This window comes from Arachis stenosperma, chromosome 9 (genome assembly GCF_014773155.1).
Source record: "Arachis stenosperma cultivar V10309 chromosome 9, arast.V10309.gnm1.PFL2, whole genome shotgun sequence".
Taxonomy (NCBI): domain Eukaryota; kingdom Viridiplantae; phylum Streptophyta; class Magnoliopsida; order Fabales; family Fabaceae; genus Arachis; species Arachis stenosperma.
Genome location: NC_080385.1, coordinates 22,985,180 through 23,005,620, shown reverse-complemented (window position 1 = coordinate 23,005,620; position 20,441 = coordinate 22,985,180). Strand labels below are relative to the sequence as shown.

General features: G+C 42.3%; 1 protein-coding gene across 1 annotated transcript; it reads left to right on the top strand.

The window, feature by feature from the left end:
* The first annotated feature begins 11,615 nt into the window (after nucleotides 1-11,615).
* On the top strand, nucleotides 11,616-13,349 carry LOC130949240 (uncharacterized). The gene is made up of 3 exons (XM_057878015.1): nucleotides 11,616-11,807; nucleotides 12,024-12,562; nucleotides 12,881-13,349. Exons 1-3 carry the CDS (start codon nucleotides 11,616-11,618, stop codon nucleotides 13,347-13,349), a joined length of 1,200 nt encoding a protein of 399 aa, XP_057733998.1.
* Nucleotides 13,350-20,441: the final 7,092 nt, after the last annotated feature.

Sequence of the window (20,441 nt, the reverse complement as noted above, 5' to 3'; positions counted from 1 at the left end):
GGAGCTAGCATCAATCTTATGTCACTTTCAGTGATGAAAAAGCTTCAAATTGAGGAGGTAAAACCCACTCGTATTTCTCTTCAACTTGTTGATCTTTCTATTAAATTACCTGTGGATGTTGTTGAAGATTTACTTGTGAAAGTAGGACCATTTATTTTTCTTGTTGATTTTGTTATATTAGACATGGAAGAGGAGGTAAAATCCTCTATTATACTTGGTAAACCCTTTTTAGCTACAGGTAGAGCACAAATTGATGTGCAAAAGGGTGAATTAACCCTGAGAGTCAATGAAGAACAGGTGGTCCTTAATGTTTTGAAGCTCTCAAGCACCCTAATGATTCTGAAGGGTATATGAAAATAGATGTTATTAAACCACTTGTTCAAGAGGTACTGAGGGCTGAGGTGCTTAATGACATTCTGGATCCTATTTCTGAGTATGAATTAGTTGAAGTTGATGATTCACCACCCCAGAAGGCTATGGTTCACACGCCTAAAGCAAAGGAGGAAACCCCCAAGCTTGAGTTAAAACCTTTACCCCCTTCTCTGAAATATGTATTCTTAAGTGAAAATGATTCCTATCCAGTGATTATTAGCTCTTCCCTGAAGCCTGAAGAGGAAGAGGCGCTTATTGCAGTGCTCAGGAGCCATATAACAGCTCTTGGATGGACCATTGGTGATTTGAAGGGGATTAGTCCAACCAAGTGTATGCACAAGATTCTTCTTGAAGATGATGCTAAACCAGTTGTGCAACCACAAAGGAGACTCAATCCAACCATGAAAGAGGTAGTCCAAAAAGAGGTAATGAAATTATGGGAAACAGGTATTATTTACCCTATTTTTGACAGTCCTTGGGTAAGTTCTGTGCAGGTAGTTCCTAAGAAAGGAAGGATAACAGTGATCAAGAATGAAAAGAATGAGCTTATTCCTACAAGAACAGTCACAGGTTGGAGAATGTGTATAGACTACAGGAGGCTCAACACTGCTACAAGGAAGGATCACTTCTCCTTGCCTTTCATTGATCAGATGCTTGAGAGGTTAGCTGGTCATGTTTTTTATTATTTTCAAGATGGATATTCTGAATATAATCAAATTGCAGCTGACCCTCAAGATCAAGAGAAGACAGCATTCACATGCCCCTTTGGAGTATTTGCCTACAAGAGAATGCCTTTTGGACTTTGTAATTGTTCATACCCTGGGTCGAGCTGTCCGAGCCGGGATGTTCAATAGCAAAGCTACCAACCTCTTTAGGTCAAGCGGACCGACTTCTTCGTAAAGAACTCGGCCAAATCGACCGGAAAGCCCAAAGAAGGGCCCAACTCAAGGAATACGACCCCGATCCAAAGGCAGCCCAAGCCTATAGAGATAAGGGCGGTTCCATAGAAGATAAGCTGACCTCGACAAAAGATAAGATAAGATAAGATAACTAACTTATCTTATCTAAAGAAGGTCACATCTCACCAATATAAATACACTGAAGCACCCAGGTATAACTCATACTCTGATTCGATTCAATACCTGCTTAATACCCTTGCTAACTTAAGCATCGGAGTCCCTTGCAGGTACCCCCCACCCTCCGGGGACGAAGGATCAGCACTACCACCAAGTCTAACAAGTCGGACACAACCGCCCCAACCAGCACAGAAGATCTCGTCTGAGATCGACCTCCAGTTTCAGGTAACCCTCAGAACATTGGCGCCGTTGCTGGAGAACCTGGAAGTCATCCCATCACCATGGCGGACGACCATGACAACGACCACGACTCAGATCTAGAGGATAGAACGCCGCACAAAAATGTGGACACTACACCAAAGGATACTCCTCAACTTAACAACGAAAAGGATTCTCCAAATGCAGGAGCCATAGAGGCGCTTCAAGATCGATTAAAGCAACTCGAGAAAGAAGCCCAACATCAACGCGAAAAAGAAGAGGATCTACATCGGAAGATAAGGCGACACCGGGAATTAGAAGATAAGCTTCTAAAACTCGAAGCTGATCTCAAAACCAAAGCTACTCGATCCACTCCAGAGGATAGCTCTCGCAAGGATCAAGATCTAATCACCAGGGAAATCATGAAGACCAAAATCTCAAAGGACTTCAAACTTCTAGATATGACTCTATACGACGGCACTTCAGACCCCAACCATCACCTCAGCAATTTCAAAAGTAGAATGTACCTCACTGACGCCTCGGATGCAGTTTGCTGCAAAGCCTTTCCAACAACTCTTACCAAGACAGCCATTAGATGGTTCCACAGCCTACCTCCAAGGTCCATCTCGAGCTTCGACGACTTGGCCAAAAAATTTCTGGCCTGATTTTCCATACAAAAAGATAAGGCTAAACACGCCCCCAGCCTACTAGGGATCAAGCAAGGAGATCAGAAAAGTCTTCGTAACTACATGGAAAGATTCAACAAAACATGCATGGATATACAAAGTCTACCAACAGAAGCTGCCATTATGGGCCTCCTAAATGGCCTACGAGAAGGACCTTTTACCCAATCTATATCTAAGAAATATCCTGCATCCTTGGACGAAGTACAAGAACGGGCGCAGAAGTACATCAACGTGGAGAAGAATTCACGACTTAGGGAAGCCTCGAGGTTCGGTTCCGCCTACCGAGACAAAGATAAAGAATCCAAGAAAAAGGAAGATCGCTCCGGGGAGAAAATAAAAAAATATCATAACTATACCCTTCTTAGGGTATCCTTGGTAGATGTTTACAAAGAAGTCTGCCATACGGAAAAAATACCCCCAGCTCAGCCACTCAAGGGCAAAAGAAGAGGAGGAAATCGGAACGAATACTGTGAGTATCATCGAGTCTGAGAACATTCCACCAACGAATGCTTCGACTTGAAAAATGTCATAGAAAAATTAGTAAGAGAAGGAAAACTAGATCAGTTTTTGGCCAACCGGGATGAAGAGCCAAGAAAAAGAAGAAGGGATGAAGATGTCGGACGGTCTGAGTGATCACCTCGCACACCAGAAAAAAACGTCCACATGATACACGGCGGATTTGTGGGAGGAGGAATCTCCAAATCATCCCGCAAGCGACACCTCAAAGAAGTATACCATGTCGAAGGAAAGAAGGAGGCGCCAGACATCCCAGCAATTACGTTTACCAAAGAAGACGCATCCGGAATCATCTTAGGACACGACGATCCCATGGTCATCACTATCATACTGGCAAACGCCAACCTCCACCGTACATTAATTGACCAAGGAAGCTCCGTCGACATCTTATTCAAAACTGCCTTCGACAAGCTCGGCTTAGAAGAAAAAGAGCTAAGAGCATACCCGAACAGCCTGTTCGGACTTGGGGATACCCCAGTACAACCACTGGGATACGTATCGCTACACACAACCTTTGGAAAGGGGAACAAATCCAGAACACTCAAGATAGACTACATCGTGGTCAACGTAAGCTCAGCCTACAATGCCTTAATAGGTCGGACAACGTTAAACCAACTCGGCGCAATAGTTTCAACTCCACATCTATGTATGAAATTTCCAACTGCAGAAGGGATAGCTACAATAAAAGCAGATCAAAGGATGGTGCGTCGATGTTATAATGAAAGTCTAAACCTCAGAGGCGAAGGAGAAGAGTTCCACACAATCGAACTTGGTGGAGTTCAGAGGCGAGAAGAACTCCGTCCATAGCCCGAAGGTGAAGTAGAGAAAGTTCAGATCGGAGACACCTCGGATAAGACAACTAATATTGGCACAATCCTGAAAGGAGACGCAAAGGAATCACTCATACAGTTCCTACGAGATAATGTTGATCTCTTCGCATGGAAAGCCACCGACATGCCAGGCATAGATCCTGAACTGATGAGCCACAAGTTGGCAGTCTATCCGGGATCCCGACCGGTACAACAAAGACGAAGAAAACTCGGACCAGAACGGTCTCAGGCTGTGGCAGAACAGGTGCAAGCACTGCTAGAGACAGGATTCATAAGAGAAGTTAAGTACCCACTATGGCTAGCAAACGTCGTCTTGGTGAAAAAGTCAAATGGGAAGTGGCGAATGTGCACCGACTACACCGACCTCAATAAAGCCTGCCCAAAAGATCATTATCCACTCCCAAGCATCGACGCTCTAGTAGATGCCTCATCGGGATATAAGTATCTCTCATTTATGGACGCATACTCGGGGTATAACCAGATCCCAATGTATCCACCGGATCAAGAAAAAACCTCGTTTCTAACACCCAAAGCAAACTATTGCTACATCGTAATGCCTTTCGGCCTTAAGAACGCGGGAGCTACTTATCAAAGGCTAATGAATAAGGTCTTCTCAGACCACATCGGAAAAATCATTGAGATCTACGTGGATGACATGTTGATAAAGACACAAAGTGAAGAGACATTACTGACCAACTTGGTTCAAGTGTTCGACACTATACGGAAGCATGGCATGCGACTTAACCCGACTAAATGCACCTTCGCAGTGGAAGCAGGTAAGTTCTTGGGCTTTATGCTCACACAAAGAGGAATCGAGGTAAATCCAGATAAATGCCAGGCCATACTCAACATGAAGAGCCCAACCTACGTCAAAGAGGTACAACAACTCAATGGGAGATTGGCGGCCTTGTCCAGATTCCTAGCAGGGTCAGCGATAAGATCCCTCCCTTTCTACGCTACTTTAAGGAAGGGAAAAAATTTCGAGCGGACAATGGAATGCGAGCAAGCCTTCCGAGACTTCAAAGAATTCTTGGGACGGCCATGTATCCTATCTCGACCACGAGAAGGAGAACCACTCATATTATACCTCGCAGTAGGAAGTCAGACAATAGCCTCAGCACTAATTAAAGAAGACGAGGGTAGGCAACAACCCGTCTACTTCATTAGTAAAGCACTACAGAGGTCAGAGCTGAACTACCAGAAAATAGAGAAGTTTGCCTACGCTCTCATACTAACATCCCGACGACTTCACCCGTACTTCCAAGTTCATACCATTAAGGTTCGGACCAACCAGCCCAAAAAGGGGATATTGCAGAAAACAGATCTAGCAGGAAGAATCCTACAATGGACAATCGAATTGTCCGAGTTCGACCTCCAATACGAGGCGCGGATAGCCATTAAATCACAATACCTAGCCGACTTCATTGCAGAATTCACAGACACCCCAGAGATCCCCATAGAGTGGAATATATACGTGGACGGTTCCTCGAATAAAACCGGAAGCGGTGCAGGTGTGATAATCGAAAGCAACCAAGGAACCCAACTTGAGCTTTCCCTCAAATTTGGATTCCCGGCCTCAAACAACCAGGCAGAATACGAAGCGTTATTAGCTGGTTTGAAGCTGGCTAGGGAGGTTAGAGCTCAGAAACTCAACATCTACAGCGATTCACAAGTCGTTACCTCACAAATAACAGGGAGCTACTAAGCCAAAGACCCTACCATGAAAAAATATTTGGATAAAACCAAGGAACAGCTCGGACAACTCGGGGAATATAGGATCTACCACATACCCCGCGAGCAAAACGCCCGAGCTGACGCACTCTCAAAACTAGCCAGCACCAAACCAGGGGGCAACAATAGAAGCATCATCCAGGAAATACTGCAGAACCCGTCAATATTAGAAGAAGAAAAAGTCCTAGCCATAACAAGTCGGGATCAAGGATGGATGACTCCCATAATTAACTACCTCAAAATAAAAGTGCTCCCCACAGATGAAAAGAAGGCAAAGAGGTTAAAAAAGGAGGCATAGTACTACACTATCATAAACAACACCCTATACAAAAGAGGGATCTCAATACCAATGTTAAAATGCGTACCGACCTCCAATACAAGGGGAATCTTGGAGGAAGTACACAGCGGCATTTGTGGCAATCATCTCGGAGCGCAAGCTCTCACCAAAAAGGTACTCCGGGCGGGATTCTATTGGCCAACTCTACGAAAGGAAGCTACAAAATTTGTAAAGACATGTCCACCATGTCAGAAGCATGCCAACTTTCACATCGCCCCACCAGAAAAGCTCATCAGCGTGGCCTCACCCTGGCCATTTGCAAAGTGGGGACTCGATTTTCTCGGACCCTTTCCCCAAGGATCAGGACAAGTCAAATTCCTCATAGTAGGGGTAGACTATTTCACAAAATGGATCGAGGCAAAACCCCTAGCCAACGCCGCTGCTCAAAGAAGTCGGAAATTCCTATATAGGAACATCATTACAAGGTTCGACGTCCTATACTCCATCACCACAGATAATGGCACCCAATTCACAGATGCAGACTTCAAAAAACTAGTGGCCGACTTGAATATAAAACACCAGTTCACCTCCGTCGAACATCCCCAAGCCAATGGACAAGTCGAAGCGGCCAACAAAGTCATATTGGCCGGGCTAAAACGGAGACTGCAAGAAGCAAAGGGAGCTTGGACCGAAGAACTTCCACAAGTCCTATGGGCATATCGAACAACCCCCCATTCTACTACGAACGAATCACCATTTCGATTAGCATACGGAGTGGAGGCAATGATTCCAATAGAAGTCGAGGAAGGGTCTCCCCGAATAGTCCACTACAATGAACAAACCAACTCTCATCTTCAAAAAGAACAGCTCAACCTACTTCCGAAAATCCAAGAAAGAGCTTGGATCAGAGAAGAAGCACTAAAGCGGCGAATGGCTTCCAGGTATAATCAAAAGGTAGTGCCAAGAGGTTTCAATAAGAACGATCTCATCTTAATCCGAAATGATATTGGAACAACTCGACCCGGAGAAGGAAAGCTGACAGCCAACTGGAAAAGACCCTACCGAGTCAAAGAAGTACTTGGGAAGGGCTACTACAAACTGTCCGAACTCGAGGGACGAGAACTCCCCAGATCATGGCACGCCTGTAACCTAAGAAGGTACTATAGCTAGGAAAGGTAAAAGATCTCATCACAAGATGCACTCTTTTTCCTGAAAAGATTTTTTAATGAGGCATCAAGACTGAGATTTAATCCGACTTAAGGGTACGAAAAACTCCCGCATGTATATATTTTCACTTTCTTTGAATAAAATACATTTCAGATATTCTACAAATTCCCAAGACGCATTAATCTGAAGCATTCATTGTCCGATTATAAAGCAACAGATCAACAGAAAGTGAAGAACAGATTCACTGTACGATCTCGATAGGAATGATCGTCCGACAAAGGTGAAAATGCGATTCACCTAAAGGACGATCAAACCAGGACAGAAACCACCATCTACAAATCGGCAAAGATGAACACAGAATAATGCAAGAAGTTATCGAAAGTGATCCCAAAAAGAACCTGATGAGGTCTTATGGATTGTTATATAATAACTTAAAAAGACTGGCCGACATTAAAAAATCAGACCAAGTCAACCTAAGTTATCAGCAAATCCCTGGAAAGAGGTCTGGCCAACCCTATTAAAGAGGAATTGCTATAACTTAGAAGAGATCGACCTAACAAAGTCGGTCTCCTACAAGACAAGTTATAAAAGTAATCCCTGAAAGAGACCTGACAAAGGTCCAAGAAAGAGGATTACAAAAATAACTTAGAAGAGATCGACCTAACGAAGTTGGTCTCCTACAAGACAAGTTTTAAAAGTAATCCCTGAAAGAGACCTGACAAAGGTCCAAGAAAGAGGATTACAAAAATAACTTAGAAGAGATCGACCTAACGAAGTTGGTCTCCTACAAGACAAGTTCTAAAAGTAATCCCTGAAAGAGACCTGACAAAGGTCCAAGAAAGAGGATTACAAAAATAACTTAGAAGAGATCGAGTCTAAATAGGCACAGCATCTACAATTCCATCATCCCGGTTCAGAATCTGACAATCCGGATCAGACATAACTAGAGTAACCGAGGAGGTCGACACCTTGATAGAAGGCACTGGGGGAGGTTCAACATCATCATCATCCTGGTCATCAGGGACAATCTTACCATCCCTCACAACATTGTCCAGGCTGAAGAGAGTAAGATCGGCCTCAGGAGCAATAACCCGAACCTGCTCCTTCAGGTTCTCATAGGCAGCAATTACACTGCCAACAAGATGACCCTGGAGCTCGGAGTAATCAGCTCGGACGTTCTCCAACTCCTCCTTCAGACGCATTCCCTCTCAATAAGATGTAACATAGCTATCCTTATGCCTCAGTGCCGTGTCTTCAGCCAGCCTCACAGAGGCAGCCAAAGAGAGGGAACTCGCCTTCTCATTCTCCAGATCTTTTTCCAACTTGGCCACCTTCACTTCAAGCTCCTCCTTCAAGCCTTTTATCCGATCAAACTCCCGTTTGGCCTCCTCCATAAAAGCTTTGGTGGCATGGAGAGGAAGACTTTGAGCAGTTCGATACAGGGCCGCTCCCATGTGTGCCATCTTGATACTACTTTGAGTTATATAATCAAAATGATGAAGAAGTAACACGTCATCCATAGGGAGGACACCATAAGGACCGATTTGTTGATCTACAAACTCGACCGCATCAAAATCAGGAGCATCAAGGTTGAAAGGCTCAATTGTTTTTTGCTTCTTACTAGGAGGAGCACCAAAAGCAGCAGCAGAAGTCTATGGAGGATCGACCAGACGAACCCGAGGAATAGGAATCACTTTCCTCGGCCCAGGAGAACTCGGCACAGGAGGTTTCACTGGAACCTGAGAAGATCCCTCTCCGGCCACCTTGGCCGAGATGTTTTGAGCAGCAGTTGCCTTCTTTTCCTTTTTGAAGGCCTTCATGGAGTCATTGTTTTTTGACATCTCTGCAAATACAGAATCAGCCATAGTAAAGGGTTACAATCACAAGAAGAGGAAGCAAAACTAAGAAAACAAGTACAGAAACAAGTCATACAAGTACCCAAAACAGTCCGAACCAAGGACGGGTCATTCAAAAACCTTTTTGTATCAAGATGGGGTGGTTCCCCCCATAAATCCTCAAGAACAACAACAAAAGCATGCTCAACCTCGTCAAGCATCTCCCATGTATACCGAGACACTCTCACATCCTTCTGCCACTCTAGAGGGAAAGAAGGCTCATCATTTTCATCAAGAAAAAGGGGCGGGCCCCCTCGACAGCACGAACTCTAAAGAAGTAATTCTTAAAATCCTTAAAGGACTCGTCATACATGGCGAAAACTTTATGGCCCTGGGCAGACCTGAAAGAAACTCAGGAAGCTTTCTTTTTGGAAGAACCACCAGGCTTGGCAGAAACAAACAGATAAAGGAAAAGAGTCTGAGAAGGTGTTACGCCTAACTCTTGGCAAAGTAGCTGAAAGATCTTGACAAAATCCCAGGAATTCGGGTGAAGCTGGGATGGGGCAATGTTACACGACCACAACAGGTCGGTCTCGAAAGCAGTAAAAGGAAAAGTAATGTCTAACTTACTGAAGAAATATTCATAGGCATAGAAGAAGGGACGCTCTCCCTCGATGGAGGTAGGAAAACAAACCCTTTCATCAGAATCAGGAGCGACAAGCTCATAATCCCTCTCCTGGGCACTATTACCACAGATCCTATGACGCTTCCTCAGCTCTACGCAAAATTCAGCATCCACAATAGAGACACACATCAAGACAAGGGAGTCCAGCCAATCGGACATCCCCTCGGAAACTCTGGAAGACATCTCTACAATGTTATTGCGAGAAGACATGAGGCCAACTAATCCTACAATAAGAAAAGAAGATGGGATTACTAAAAACATCTCGGACGAAGGACAAAACAACTCGATTAATACGACACAGGCAAACAAACAAGAAAAGGAAAACCCCAAGACTCAAATCAAAGTCCTGGGGCATCCTTTGGAGGTAGTAACAAAGCAAGGTTTTCAGGAAAAATCTACAGCTCGCATCCCAGCATTTCTCAAACAAAAAAAAGAAGACTTCAAACAAACAAAGCATTTCGAAAAAGGAAATTAGAAACACAAAAATCATCAAAACCACTATCTTTCTACAGTCTACCAGCAAAGAGCATTGTCAACAACACCAAGCAAAAAATCGTCAAAAACACAACCCTTTGCAGACTCAAGCAAAAACCCTAAAAATTATCAAGAGGAAGTCAAGAAAATACACTCCAAGCAAAAAGCAAACTATAGGTATCATTATCTCCCACAAAGGTACAGCAACAAGAATCTTTTGAAATTAAGGAGCAAGAAGACAGTTTTTCCAAAAATAACAGCCAGAAGCAACAATAGAACATGCAAACCTTTGGGAAACCGCAAAGAAGAAACACCAGGAAAACGCAAAGAAGAAAAAACACATTACAGCGACAAGAAAACACAAGATCATAAGAAAGGTTTAAACTTTTTCGACATTCAAGCAAATATCAACAATTTACCAGAGAATTAAAGACAAAGCAAAATGAAAAGAAAATGGAACCAACCTGGAAAAAATTAGGAAGCTTCAAAAAAGTTGGAGATGGAGAGATGGAATCACCGATCATTGAACGACGCCGCAACACAAGAAAAGCAAAATGTGGGTGAAAGATAGAGAGCGAGAGAACGAAGGGAGAAGTTACGAAGAGGAGCGAAGAAGGGAAACCATTTTCTGATCGCAAATTCAAAATAAAAGGCCACAAGGAAAAACGGGGCAATTAATACCAATTAATGAAGATATTAAACCCTCGCACGTTCCCAAAGCGCTGATATAAAACCACGCGCTTTTAGAGAAAAACGTTCCACATTCAAAAAGCTTCTACAAATGAATCGAAAAAATACTTGAGTTCAGCTTCACTAGAGAATGACCGAAGTCAACGACTCGACCTCAAAAAAAGAAGACCGAGCTCAAGTAGGGGCACTGTTCATACCCTGGGTCGAGCTGTCCGAGCCGAGATGTTTAGTAGCAAAGCGGCCTACCTCTTTAGGTCAAGCGGACTGACTTCTTCGTAAAGAACTCGGCCAAATCGACAGGAAATCCCAAAGAAGGGCCCAACTCAAGGAATACGACCCCGATCCAAAGGCAGCCCAAGCCTATAGAGATAAGGGCGGTTCCATGGAAGATAAGCTGACCTCGACAAAAGATAAGATAAGATAACTAACTTATCTTATCCAAAGAAGGTCACATCTCACCATTATAAATACATTGGAGCACCCAGATATAACGCATACTCTGATTCTATTCAATACCTGCTTAATACCCTTGCTAACTTAAGCATCAGAGTCCCTTACAGGTACCCCCCACCCTCCGGGAACGAAGGATCAGCACTACCACCAAGTCCAACAAGTCGGACACAACCGCTCCAACCAGCACAGAAGATCTCGTCCGAGATCGACCTCCAGTTTCAGGTAACCCTCGGAACAGTAATGCTCCAACATCTTTTCAGAGGTGTATGCTTTTAATTTTTTCTGATATGGTTGAAAATTTCATTGAGGTATTTATGCATGATATTTCTATTTTTGGTAGTTCTTTTGAATCCTACCTTAAGCATTTATCTCTTGTCTTGAAACACTGTTAAGAATCAAACTTTGTTTAAATTGGAAAAAATATCATTTTATGGTTACAGAAGGTATTGTTCTTGGACACCAGATTTCAAGTAAGGGAATTGAGGTTGATAGAGAAAAGGTGGAGGTAATTGAAAAATTACCACCACCAGCTAATATTAAGGCAGTCAGGAGTTTCTTGGGTCATGCAGGATTTTATATAAGATTTATAAAGGATTTTTCTAAAATTGCTAAACCATTAAGTAACATGTTTCTTGTTGATGTTCTTTTTGTCTTTGATTTTGATTGCCTGCATGCTTTTGAAACTTTGAAAGCAAACCTTACCTCTACTCCCATTATAGCTCCCCCTGATTGGGATTTACCATTTGAGTTTATGTGTGATGCTAGTGATTTTGCTATAGGAGCTGTTTTAGGACAGAGGCATGGCAAGCTTATACATGTCACTTACTATGCTAGCCGTGTGTTAAATGATGCCCAAAAGAATTACACAACTACAGAAAAAGAATTATTAGCTATTGTGTATACTATTGATAAGTTTAGGTTCTATTTAATTGGTTCTAAGGTTATTGTTTATACTGATCATGCTGCTTTGAAGTACCTTCTAACCAAACAGGATTCTAAACCAAGATTAATCAGATGGGTGTTACTCCTTCAGGAGTTTGATATTGAGATAAAAGACAGGAAAGGGTCAGAAAATCAAGTAGCTGACTATCTCTCCAGAATTGAGCCTGAAGCAGGAGTACAACCACCCATAGCTGTGACTGAGACGTTTCTAGATCAGCAATTGTTCCTCATTCAGCAGGCTCCATGGTTTGCAGACATTGCGAATTACAAAGTCATGAATTTTATTCCAAAGGAGTACAGTAGGCAACAAGTAAAGAAGCTATTGACTAATGCAAAGTACTACATTTGGGAGGAACCGTACCTTTTTAAAAGGTGTTCAGATGGTCTAATCCGGAGACGTGTCTCGGATGAGGAAAAACAGCAGATTCTTTGGCACTATCATGGTTCTGATTATGGAGGCCACTTTGGTGGTGAAAGAACAGCTACAAAGGTCCTTCAGAATGGGTTCTACTGGCCGACTCTCTTCAAGGACTCAAGAGAATTTGTGAATCACTATGACAGATGTGAAAAGGCCACGAATCTCCCTGCCAACAATGAAATGCCACAACATGGGATTCTTGAGGTTGAGTTGTTTGATGTGTGGGGTATTGATTTCATGGGACCCTTCCCTCCCTCACATTCAAACAACTACATTCTAGTGGCAGTAGATTATGTGTCCAAGTAAGTGGAAGCTGTGACTCTACCCACCAATGATGCCAAAGTAGTGATGAGCTTTCTTTAGAGATATATTTTTAGCCGGTTTGGTGTCCCAAGGACACTCATTAGTGATGGTGGAAGCCACTTCTGTAACAGATAGCTGGATTCTCTTCTGCAGAGATATAGAGTCCATCATAAAGTGGCAACCCCCTATCACCCTCAGACAAGTGGATAGGTTAAAGTTTCCAACAGGGAACTCAAGAGAATTCTAGAGAATACCGTCAGTGTTTCAAGAAAGGACTGGTCTAGGAAGCTTGATGATTCTCTCCGGGCATACCGGACAGCTTACAAGACTCCTATTGGCATGTACCTTTATCAGTTGGTCTATGGCAAAGCCTGTCACTTACCAGTTGAGCTGGAGCATAAAGCTTATTGGACAATCAGGTATCTGAATCTTGATTCAGAAGCTGTAGGAATTAAGCAAATGCTTCAGTTGAATGAGCTTGATGAATTCAAATATTCAGCCTATGAGAATGCCAAGCTCTATGAGAGAAACAAGTTATTACATGACAAGAAGATTGCCATCAGAGTCTTTGAGCCAAGACAGAGAGTGCTTTTATATAATTCAATGCTCAAACTCTTTCCCGGAAAGCTGAAATTCCGGTGGTCAGAACCGTTTGTGGTTATCAGAGCTTCACCATATGGTCATGTGGAAATATAGGAAGAGAATTCTGACAAAAAATTTACAGTGAATGGCCACAAGTTGAAGCACTATCTTGGAAGCGAGATTGATCGCCAGAGGTCCGCTCATCTGCTGAATTAGCAAAACTGACCGTCAAACTAATGACGTTAAAGAAGCGATTGTCGGGAGGCAACTCGATGATTTCGTATCCTTAGTTATTTTTCCATTGAGTTAATTGTATCATTTGTTTGCTCTTTATTGAATTTTTACTGTTTTCCTGTGTTTCACGTATGTTTGGATCATGCAGAATTTTTGAAATAGAACAGGATTTTTAAAACAGAGTTGCAGAACACGCAGAGATGCAATCTTCTCTGGAGGGTCTGCACCTAACTTGAGAATTTTCAAGTTAGGCACAAGGTTGAAGGTCAATGATTCTTGGAGCCTCGGGTGGGTCCAAGTAAGGCGCAAGGCCATGTTCCCTGGCTCCAAGTAAGGCGTCGTAAGGAAGGAGTGTGACTTCAAGTTAGGCGCAAAGGAAACCAAGTTAGGCGCCATGAGAGCTTCTCCTTTCGGGAGGGTACAAGTAAGGCGCAGGGCACGCCTCTCCCTTCAAGTAAGGCGCATGGCCCTCCCTTGCTACCAAGTAAGGCGTACGGGGCAGCCAAGTTGGGTGCAGGATTCATGTACCACAAATCAAGTAAGGTGCAATCCTAGGTCAAGTAAGGCGTAGCAATAAAGGGGACAACATCAAGTTAGGCGCCTGAATTATCCAAGTGAGGCGTGGTTCCCCCCTAAATCCTTCAAGTTGGGCGCAACTTCAATTCAGGTAAGGCGCAATGCCTTGCTACTTAGCACAAGTAAGGCGCGCCATGATTTAAGTAAGGTGTAGCCCAACGTCCCAAATCATCCCCCTCACTCCAAATCAAATCAAACAGTCCCCAACCCCCCCCCCACCAAATCCAAGATCCTTCTTTATCTTCCCTATCTTTTCCTATCTTTTTCTATCTTTTAAACCCCAACACCACCCGTGACTTGTGCCTCTTCCCCATATATTCCCCTGTCCACCCTCTCCTTCCTATTATATTCTCCCCTCTCTCAACACTACACACCCTGACCACTAGCCCCTCTCCCCAAGACACACATGTGACCCTTCCCTCCAACCAACCCCTTCTCACCCCTCCCTATAAAACCCCCCACTCCTTCAAGCCTTTCTCACAACAATCAACCAACAAAACCTCCGTCTTTCCATCTCTCGCCCCCCAACCCGAACATCCTCAGCCTCCCTACTTCAACGCCCCTAAACCCCTCACCAAGAAGTCCCCTGACCATGCATCCTACTCCCTCCCAACACCAATTCCAGAACCCCAACCCCCTCTATTTACACATCCACTCCTTCACGCCTTCCACACCACAAACCCTATCATACACCACCTTCCCAGCATTCTCTCTTCATTCCTTCTGCACCCTCATCCCCCTTTTCTTTTTTTGTTTTAGTTTTTTTTGTTTCAAAAAAAAACTTTTCGCATTAGCTCTTTTTATCTTCTTTCTTTTATTTTTTGGTTCACATTCTGTTTTTCTTTCTTCTTTCCCTCTGTATTTCTTTAGTTTACTCGGGGACGAGCAAAGAGTTTAAGTTTAGTGTTGTCGCTCTACTTTCTACTTTTCTGTGGTAATGGCACCCAAGACTACCATATCTTCAAAGAAAAGAAAAGGAAAAGAGCCAGCTACTAGTTCTTATAATGTACTCAGACATAGATTTAGATCCAAGCTTCATGAAGGACATTTTTATGAGTATACTATAAAGAAGCCTGTGGTTTTGGAGGTAAGGTTTGCACTGAAGCCAAATGACTATCCAGAAATCCAATCTCAAATAGATAGCAGAGGGTGGAATTTATGTGCAACTCACACACGGAGGTTGGAAAATTAATGGTACAAGAGTTTTATGCAAACCTCTGGATCACATATAAAGACGTCGAGGGAGTGAATGAGAAGAGCTATGAGAGTTATGTAAGAGGCAAGGTCATTAGATTCACCCCAGCACGCGTCAGAGAAGCCCTCCACTTGCTGTATCCACCTCAGCTAGCGCCCAGCTACAATAGGCGAATGGTTAGGAACCAGGAGCTGGGTCTAGTCATTGAAAAATTATGCATTATGGATTCTCAGTGGAAGCTAGGTGCTGAGGGAAAGCTCAATCACTTGAAAAGCGCTGATCTAGTCCCTTTAGCTAAAGGATGGTCGGATTTCATCCGAAGGTCCATCATGCCTACTAGCAACCGGTCCGAATGCACTGTGGACCGGGCTGTCATGATTTACAGCATCATACAGGAAAAAGTGGTGGAGGTGGAGGATATTATCCCAGAGCAGATATACAAGATTGCCTCCAGCCCCTATAAAAAAGCTAGTCTTGGATTCCCACATTTGATTTACCGCCTGTGTGAAGCAGTAGGGGTAAGGATGGAGAATGATATCCCCATCTCTGTTGAGAAACCAATTACAAATAAGAGAATGGAAACCCACAGAGAACAACACAGAGTCCACATAGAAGAGCAGGTTGAGGAGAAAGCTCAGCAGGATCAGCCACCACCTCAGGGACAGCATGACCCTCCTCAGAAATATTGGCAGCAGCTCACCACCTCCATTGAGCATATGAGAGTCACAAACGACAGCCGCTGGCAGCAGCAAACTGTGTATGTGGAGGAGATGAGAGTGGTACAGGATAGCCGTTGGGCACTTCTCTGCACCACCCTTGATGAGATGCAGGCTGCTCAGGAATTTTAGCGGCAGGAGATTCATTAGCTGCGATAGGACTACAGCCGCCTGAGAGGACCTTACGGAGCACATCCTGAGGAGAGAGATCCCCACGAGGGAGATTGAGGTAGTCTAGTTCTTTTCACCTTCTATAATAGTTTGCCATTACTTTAATATATTCCTATTTTCTATTATTTTGCTTTATTCATCGCATGATCCTTTATTATTTAAGTTCCTAGGTTTTAGTTTAAGTCTGCTATTTTTTTAAAAAAAAAAGTTCTGTTATTTGCTTTAATTTTGGAAAGTGTCTCATGTATTGCTTACTGAACTTGAAATCAAAAAGAAAGAAGAAAAGATGTAGTGCATGAGAAATTGAGTTTAATTTTAAGAGTAGTCTCATTTATCCAAATGTGGTGGTATTTTTTGTGACTCTAAATGCATGACATGAACAGTGCATTTTTCAATTTGAATCAAAGAATGTTGATGTACAAGGAATAGGAATTTAGAGAACTATTATGAATTCTCTGCAATAAGTGAAAGTTTAATCCTTGAAGTAGAAGAAATAGCAAAAGAAAAATAAAGCAAGGTCCAAGGCTCTGAGTATCAATGACTAGGGAGGTCAGACATGATTAAATGCTCAAAGAGTTGTTTCTCTGGTCATATGCTTGTGGTGTGATTGTGTCAAGTAATCCTTGAGAAAAAATACTAAGAGTCGAGATCAAATGCATTTAACAGAGTATGCCAAAGGTTTTGAGCACCACTGTTTGGGAGTAACTGAAAGAAAAATCAGAACTTAAAGAGAGTTCCCCAGTTAAGTGCTTGTGGTGTTTTTGTGTCAGTGAAGCTTGAGACAAAACATTTAAAATTACGGCTAGGCTCAAGGTGCAAAGCACTGAAGAAAAGAGAATCAAGGAAAATTTGCTGTGTTCAAGGATTAAATTGAAGTACAAAAGATTAGAGAATTCATAATATTATCCGGATTCAAATTCCGAATGACAATGACATCCTTCTAATTCAAAGGAGAATGGGATGCCAGAACTATTCAGGATTACAGTTGTAAACCCCACTATAAAAAGATACATGAGCTTAATCGAACTCTCATTCTCATGCAAATTCACATCCTAAGCCTATATTAGTTTGGTTGCTTGAGGACAAGCAACAATTCAAGTTTGGTGATGTGATGTGTGAGCATTTTCCCTATCTTTTTCTAGTGAATTTGCATTCAATTTGTTGAGTTTAATCAAGAATTAATTATCTTTTAGCCACTATGGATGTTACTTTGAGTCGTGCGCAATTCTGTTTATTTTAGGTAGCATTCGGCTGGATTTGATGGAGTTTCCACAGAAAAAGAGAAGAAGGCGAATGATGTAGTCAACCCTGACCTCTCTGCACTCAAACCTAAACATCTCGAGCTACAGAGATCCAATGAACGTGATTCTAGTAGCATTGGAAAGCTAAATTTCAGAGCTTTCCTACGATATATAATAGTCCATACTTCTCTGCCACCAGTTCTGCCAAGGCTGTGCCTAACTTGAGATTTCTCAAGTTAGGCGCAAGACACAACAAAAGCACGCCACATTGATTTTGCTTCACTCAAGTAAGGTGCAACAATTCTCCAAGTAAGGCGTAGCCACCAAGCCCAGCACGCCATTCCTCAATGCATCCCTTAAGTAAGGCGCAGCTCCATCTTCAGTTAGGCGTGCATTCCTACGAAGCAAGTGGTCCCAGCATCCGAATTAGGAGTGCTCGAAGATTTAATCAATTCTGATTTAAACTTTATTTTTATTTTAAAATAGGAAAAGATATTATTTTAGTTTTAGAAAATAGATTTTAAATTTATTAGGATTAGATATAAAAGGGAAAAGAAACTTCTCTTCTGGGAATTATTCCACTTCACTCAAAATTTATAGTTTACCAGAATCCTAGTTTTCACTCTTTTTCATAAGCAACTAAACCTCAATTGTTAAGGTTAGGAGGTCTATCTATTGTATGAATTGATTCTCTTATTTTTTCTATTTTAATTCATGTACTGATTTATATTTCAAGAATTGTTTTCGTTCTTTATTTTATGAAATTGGGTGGAACGGAAGTATGACCCTCTTTCTAATTGAGTTCTTGTACAACTTGGAAAAGCTCTTTACTTGAACAACAGCTTGAAAACATATTCTCTTAAATTTCTAATTATCTGGATTTAACGGGATACGTGACATATAATCCTCTTATATTTGGGAAATTAGGATTTCTATGGCATATAACTAGAATTGAACTTCACCCTCTAATTGGAATTAATTGACCAAGAAATTGGCGGTTGATGAATTTTAGAGGAGACTAAAAAGGTCTAAGGAATTGAGGTTTAGTCATATATAGTTTGCCAGGAATTAAATCTTGCATGATTAAAATAAATTAATAAGAAAAGTCAATCCGGAAAATAGATAACTCTGAAGCCTTAACTGCTTTCTCCATATTTTATTCCCAACTTATTTATTGCCTGTCTTCTGATATTCTGATTTTCCTGTTTAATGATTTTTGAACTCTCAAACACCATTTTCTATTTGTCTAACTAAGTAAATCACTTAATCATTGTTGCTTAGTCTATCAATCCTCGTGGGATCGACCCTCATTCACTTGAGGTACTACTTGGTATGACCTGGTACACTTGTCAGTTAGTTTGTGGTTGTAAATTCCGCACCAAAAAGCTGATTACTTTCCTACGGCAAAATGCTTATCTCTTTGCCTGGACTTCAGGTGATATGCCAGGAATTGACCCGTCCGTGATCACTCATAGGCTAGCGATCAGTCCAGCTACCCGACCAGTATCCCAAAGGAAGAGAAATCTAGGCACCGAGAAGCGACTGGCATTGATGGAAGAAGCTAAGAAGCTCATCGACGCCAAGTTTATCCGAGAAATTAGGTTCACAACATGGTTGGCCAATGTTGTTATGGTCAAGAAAAGTAACGGTAAATGGCGCATGTGCGTCGACTTCACTGACCTAAATAAGGTTTTCCCTAAAGATGCATACCCCTTACCATGTATTGATAACTCTTGTGGTTATGGCACTTTGAGTTTCATGGAAGCATACTCCGGTTTTAACAAGATCCTTATGCAATCATCAGACCAAGAAAAAACAGCCTTTATAACCGAATATGGTAATTATTATTATAACATAATGCCTTTTGGTTTTAAGAATGCAGGTGCTATGCACCAAAGATTGATGAACAGAATTTTTGACCGACAAATAGGTCGGAATATCGAGGTGTATGTTGACGACATGGTCGCCAAAACAAAGCTCGGAAGTCCTCACGTAATCGACCTGGCAGAGATTTTTGTGCAGATTCGAGCATATAACATGAGGTTGAACCCTGAATAGTGCGCCTTTGGCGTTCGTAGGGAAAAGTTCCTCAGGTTCATCCTTACTAGCCGAGGTATTGAGGCAAATCCAGAGAAGTGTCAAGCAATACTCAACATGCACAGGCCGAGGATGATCGAAGAGGTCCAACGTCTGACAGAGAGATTGGCAGCATTATCCAGATTTCTGCTGTGCTTAGAATCTAAATCTTTTTACTTCTTTCAATGTTTGCAAAAAAATATTAATTTTCAATGGGATGAAAACTGTAAAGCTGCATTCGTTAGTTTAAAACAATTTCTTTCAAAACCACCTGTTTTACAAAAACCAAAGCTCGAAGAACCACTTTACTTATCTCTCACTGACTCAACGATCAGTTCTATTCTTGTTACAGAAAATGACAAGGTTCAACAACCAGTTTTGTAAGTAAGTCATTGCAAAACGCCGAGCTCCGGTATCCAAAGTTAGAAAAACTCGCATTTGCGTTGGTCTTCTCAGCAAGATGACTCTGACCTTATTTTCAGAGCCACACCATCAATGTCAGAATAAGGCAGTCACTTAGAGAAATACTTGCCAAGCCGGAATTAGCAGGACGGTTAATCAAGTGGTCAATCAAACTTTCAGAGTTCGATATTCACTAATAACCTAGAGGATTTATCAAATCCCCATACTTGACAAATTTTGTTGCTGAATTCACTGCACCAACACCCGAAGAAGGAAACCTGGAGTGGACCCTATTTTTTGACGGAACCTCTAACCCTCAAGGATCGGGAGTGGGCATACTACTTGAAAATCAGGAAGGCATAGTCTTGGAACACTCTCTTCGGTTCTCATTCAAAAGCAAGTTCGATGAGCCGAACTTGACTTGATCGAGGAAGTTCAAAACATAGCTTCCGTTCACCACAAGGCACTGCAACAACAACTAAGCCAGAGACACGATAAGAAAGTGCACCTCCAATTTTTCCATGTGGGCGATTTGGTGTTACGAAAAACTGAAGAAGCCAGAAAACCACCCTTCCATGGAAAAGTTGCTGCAACA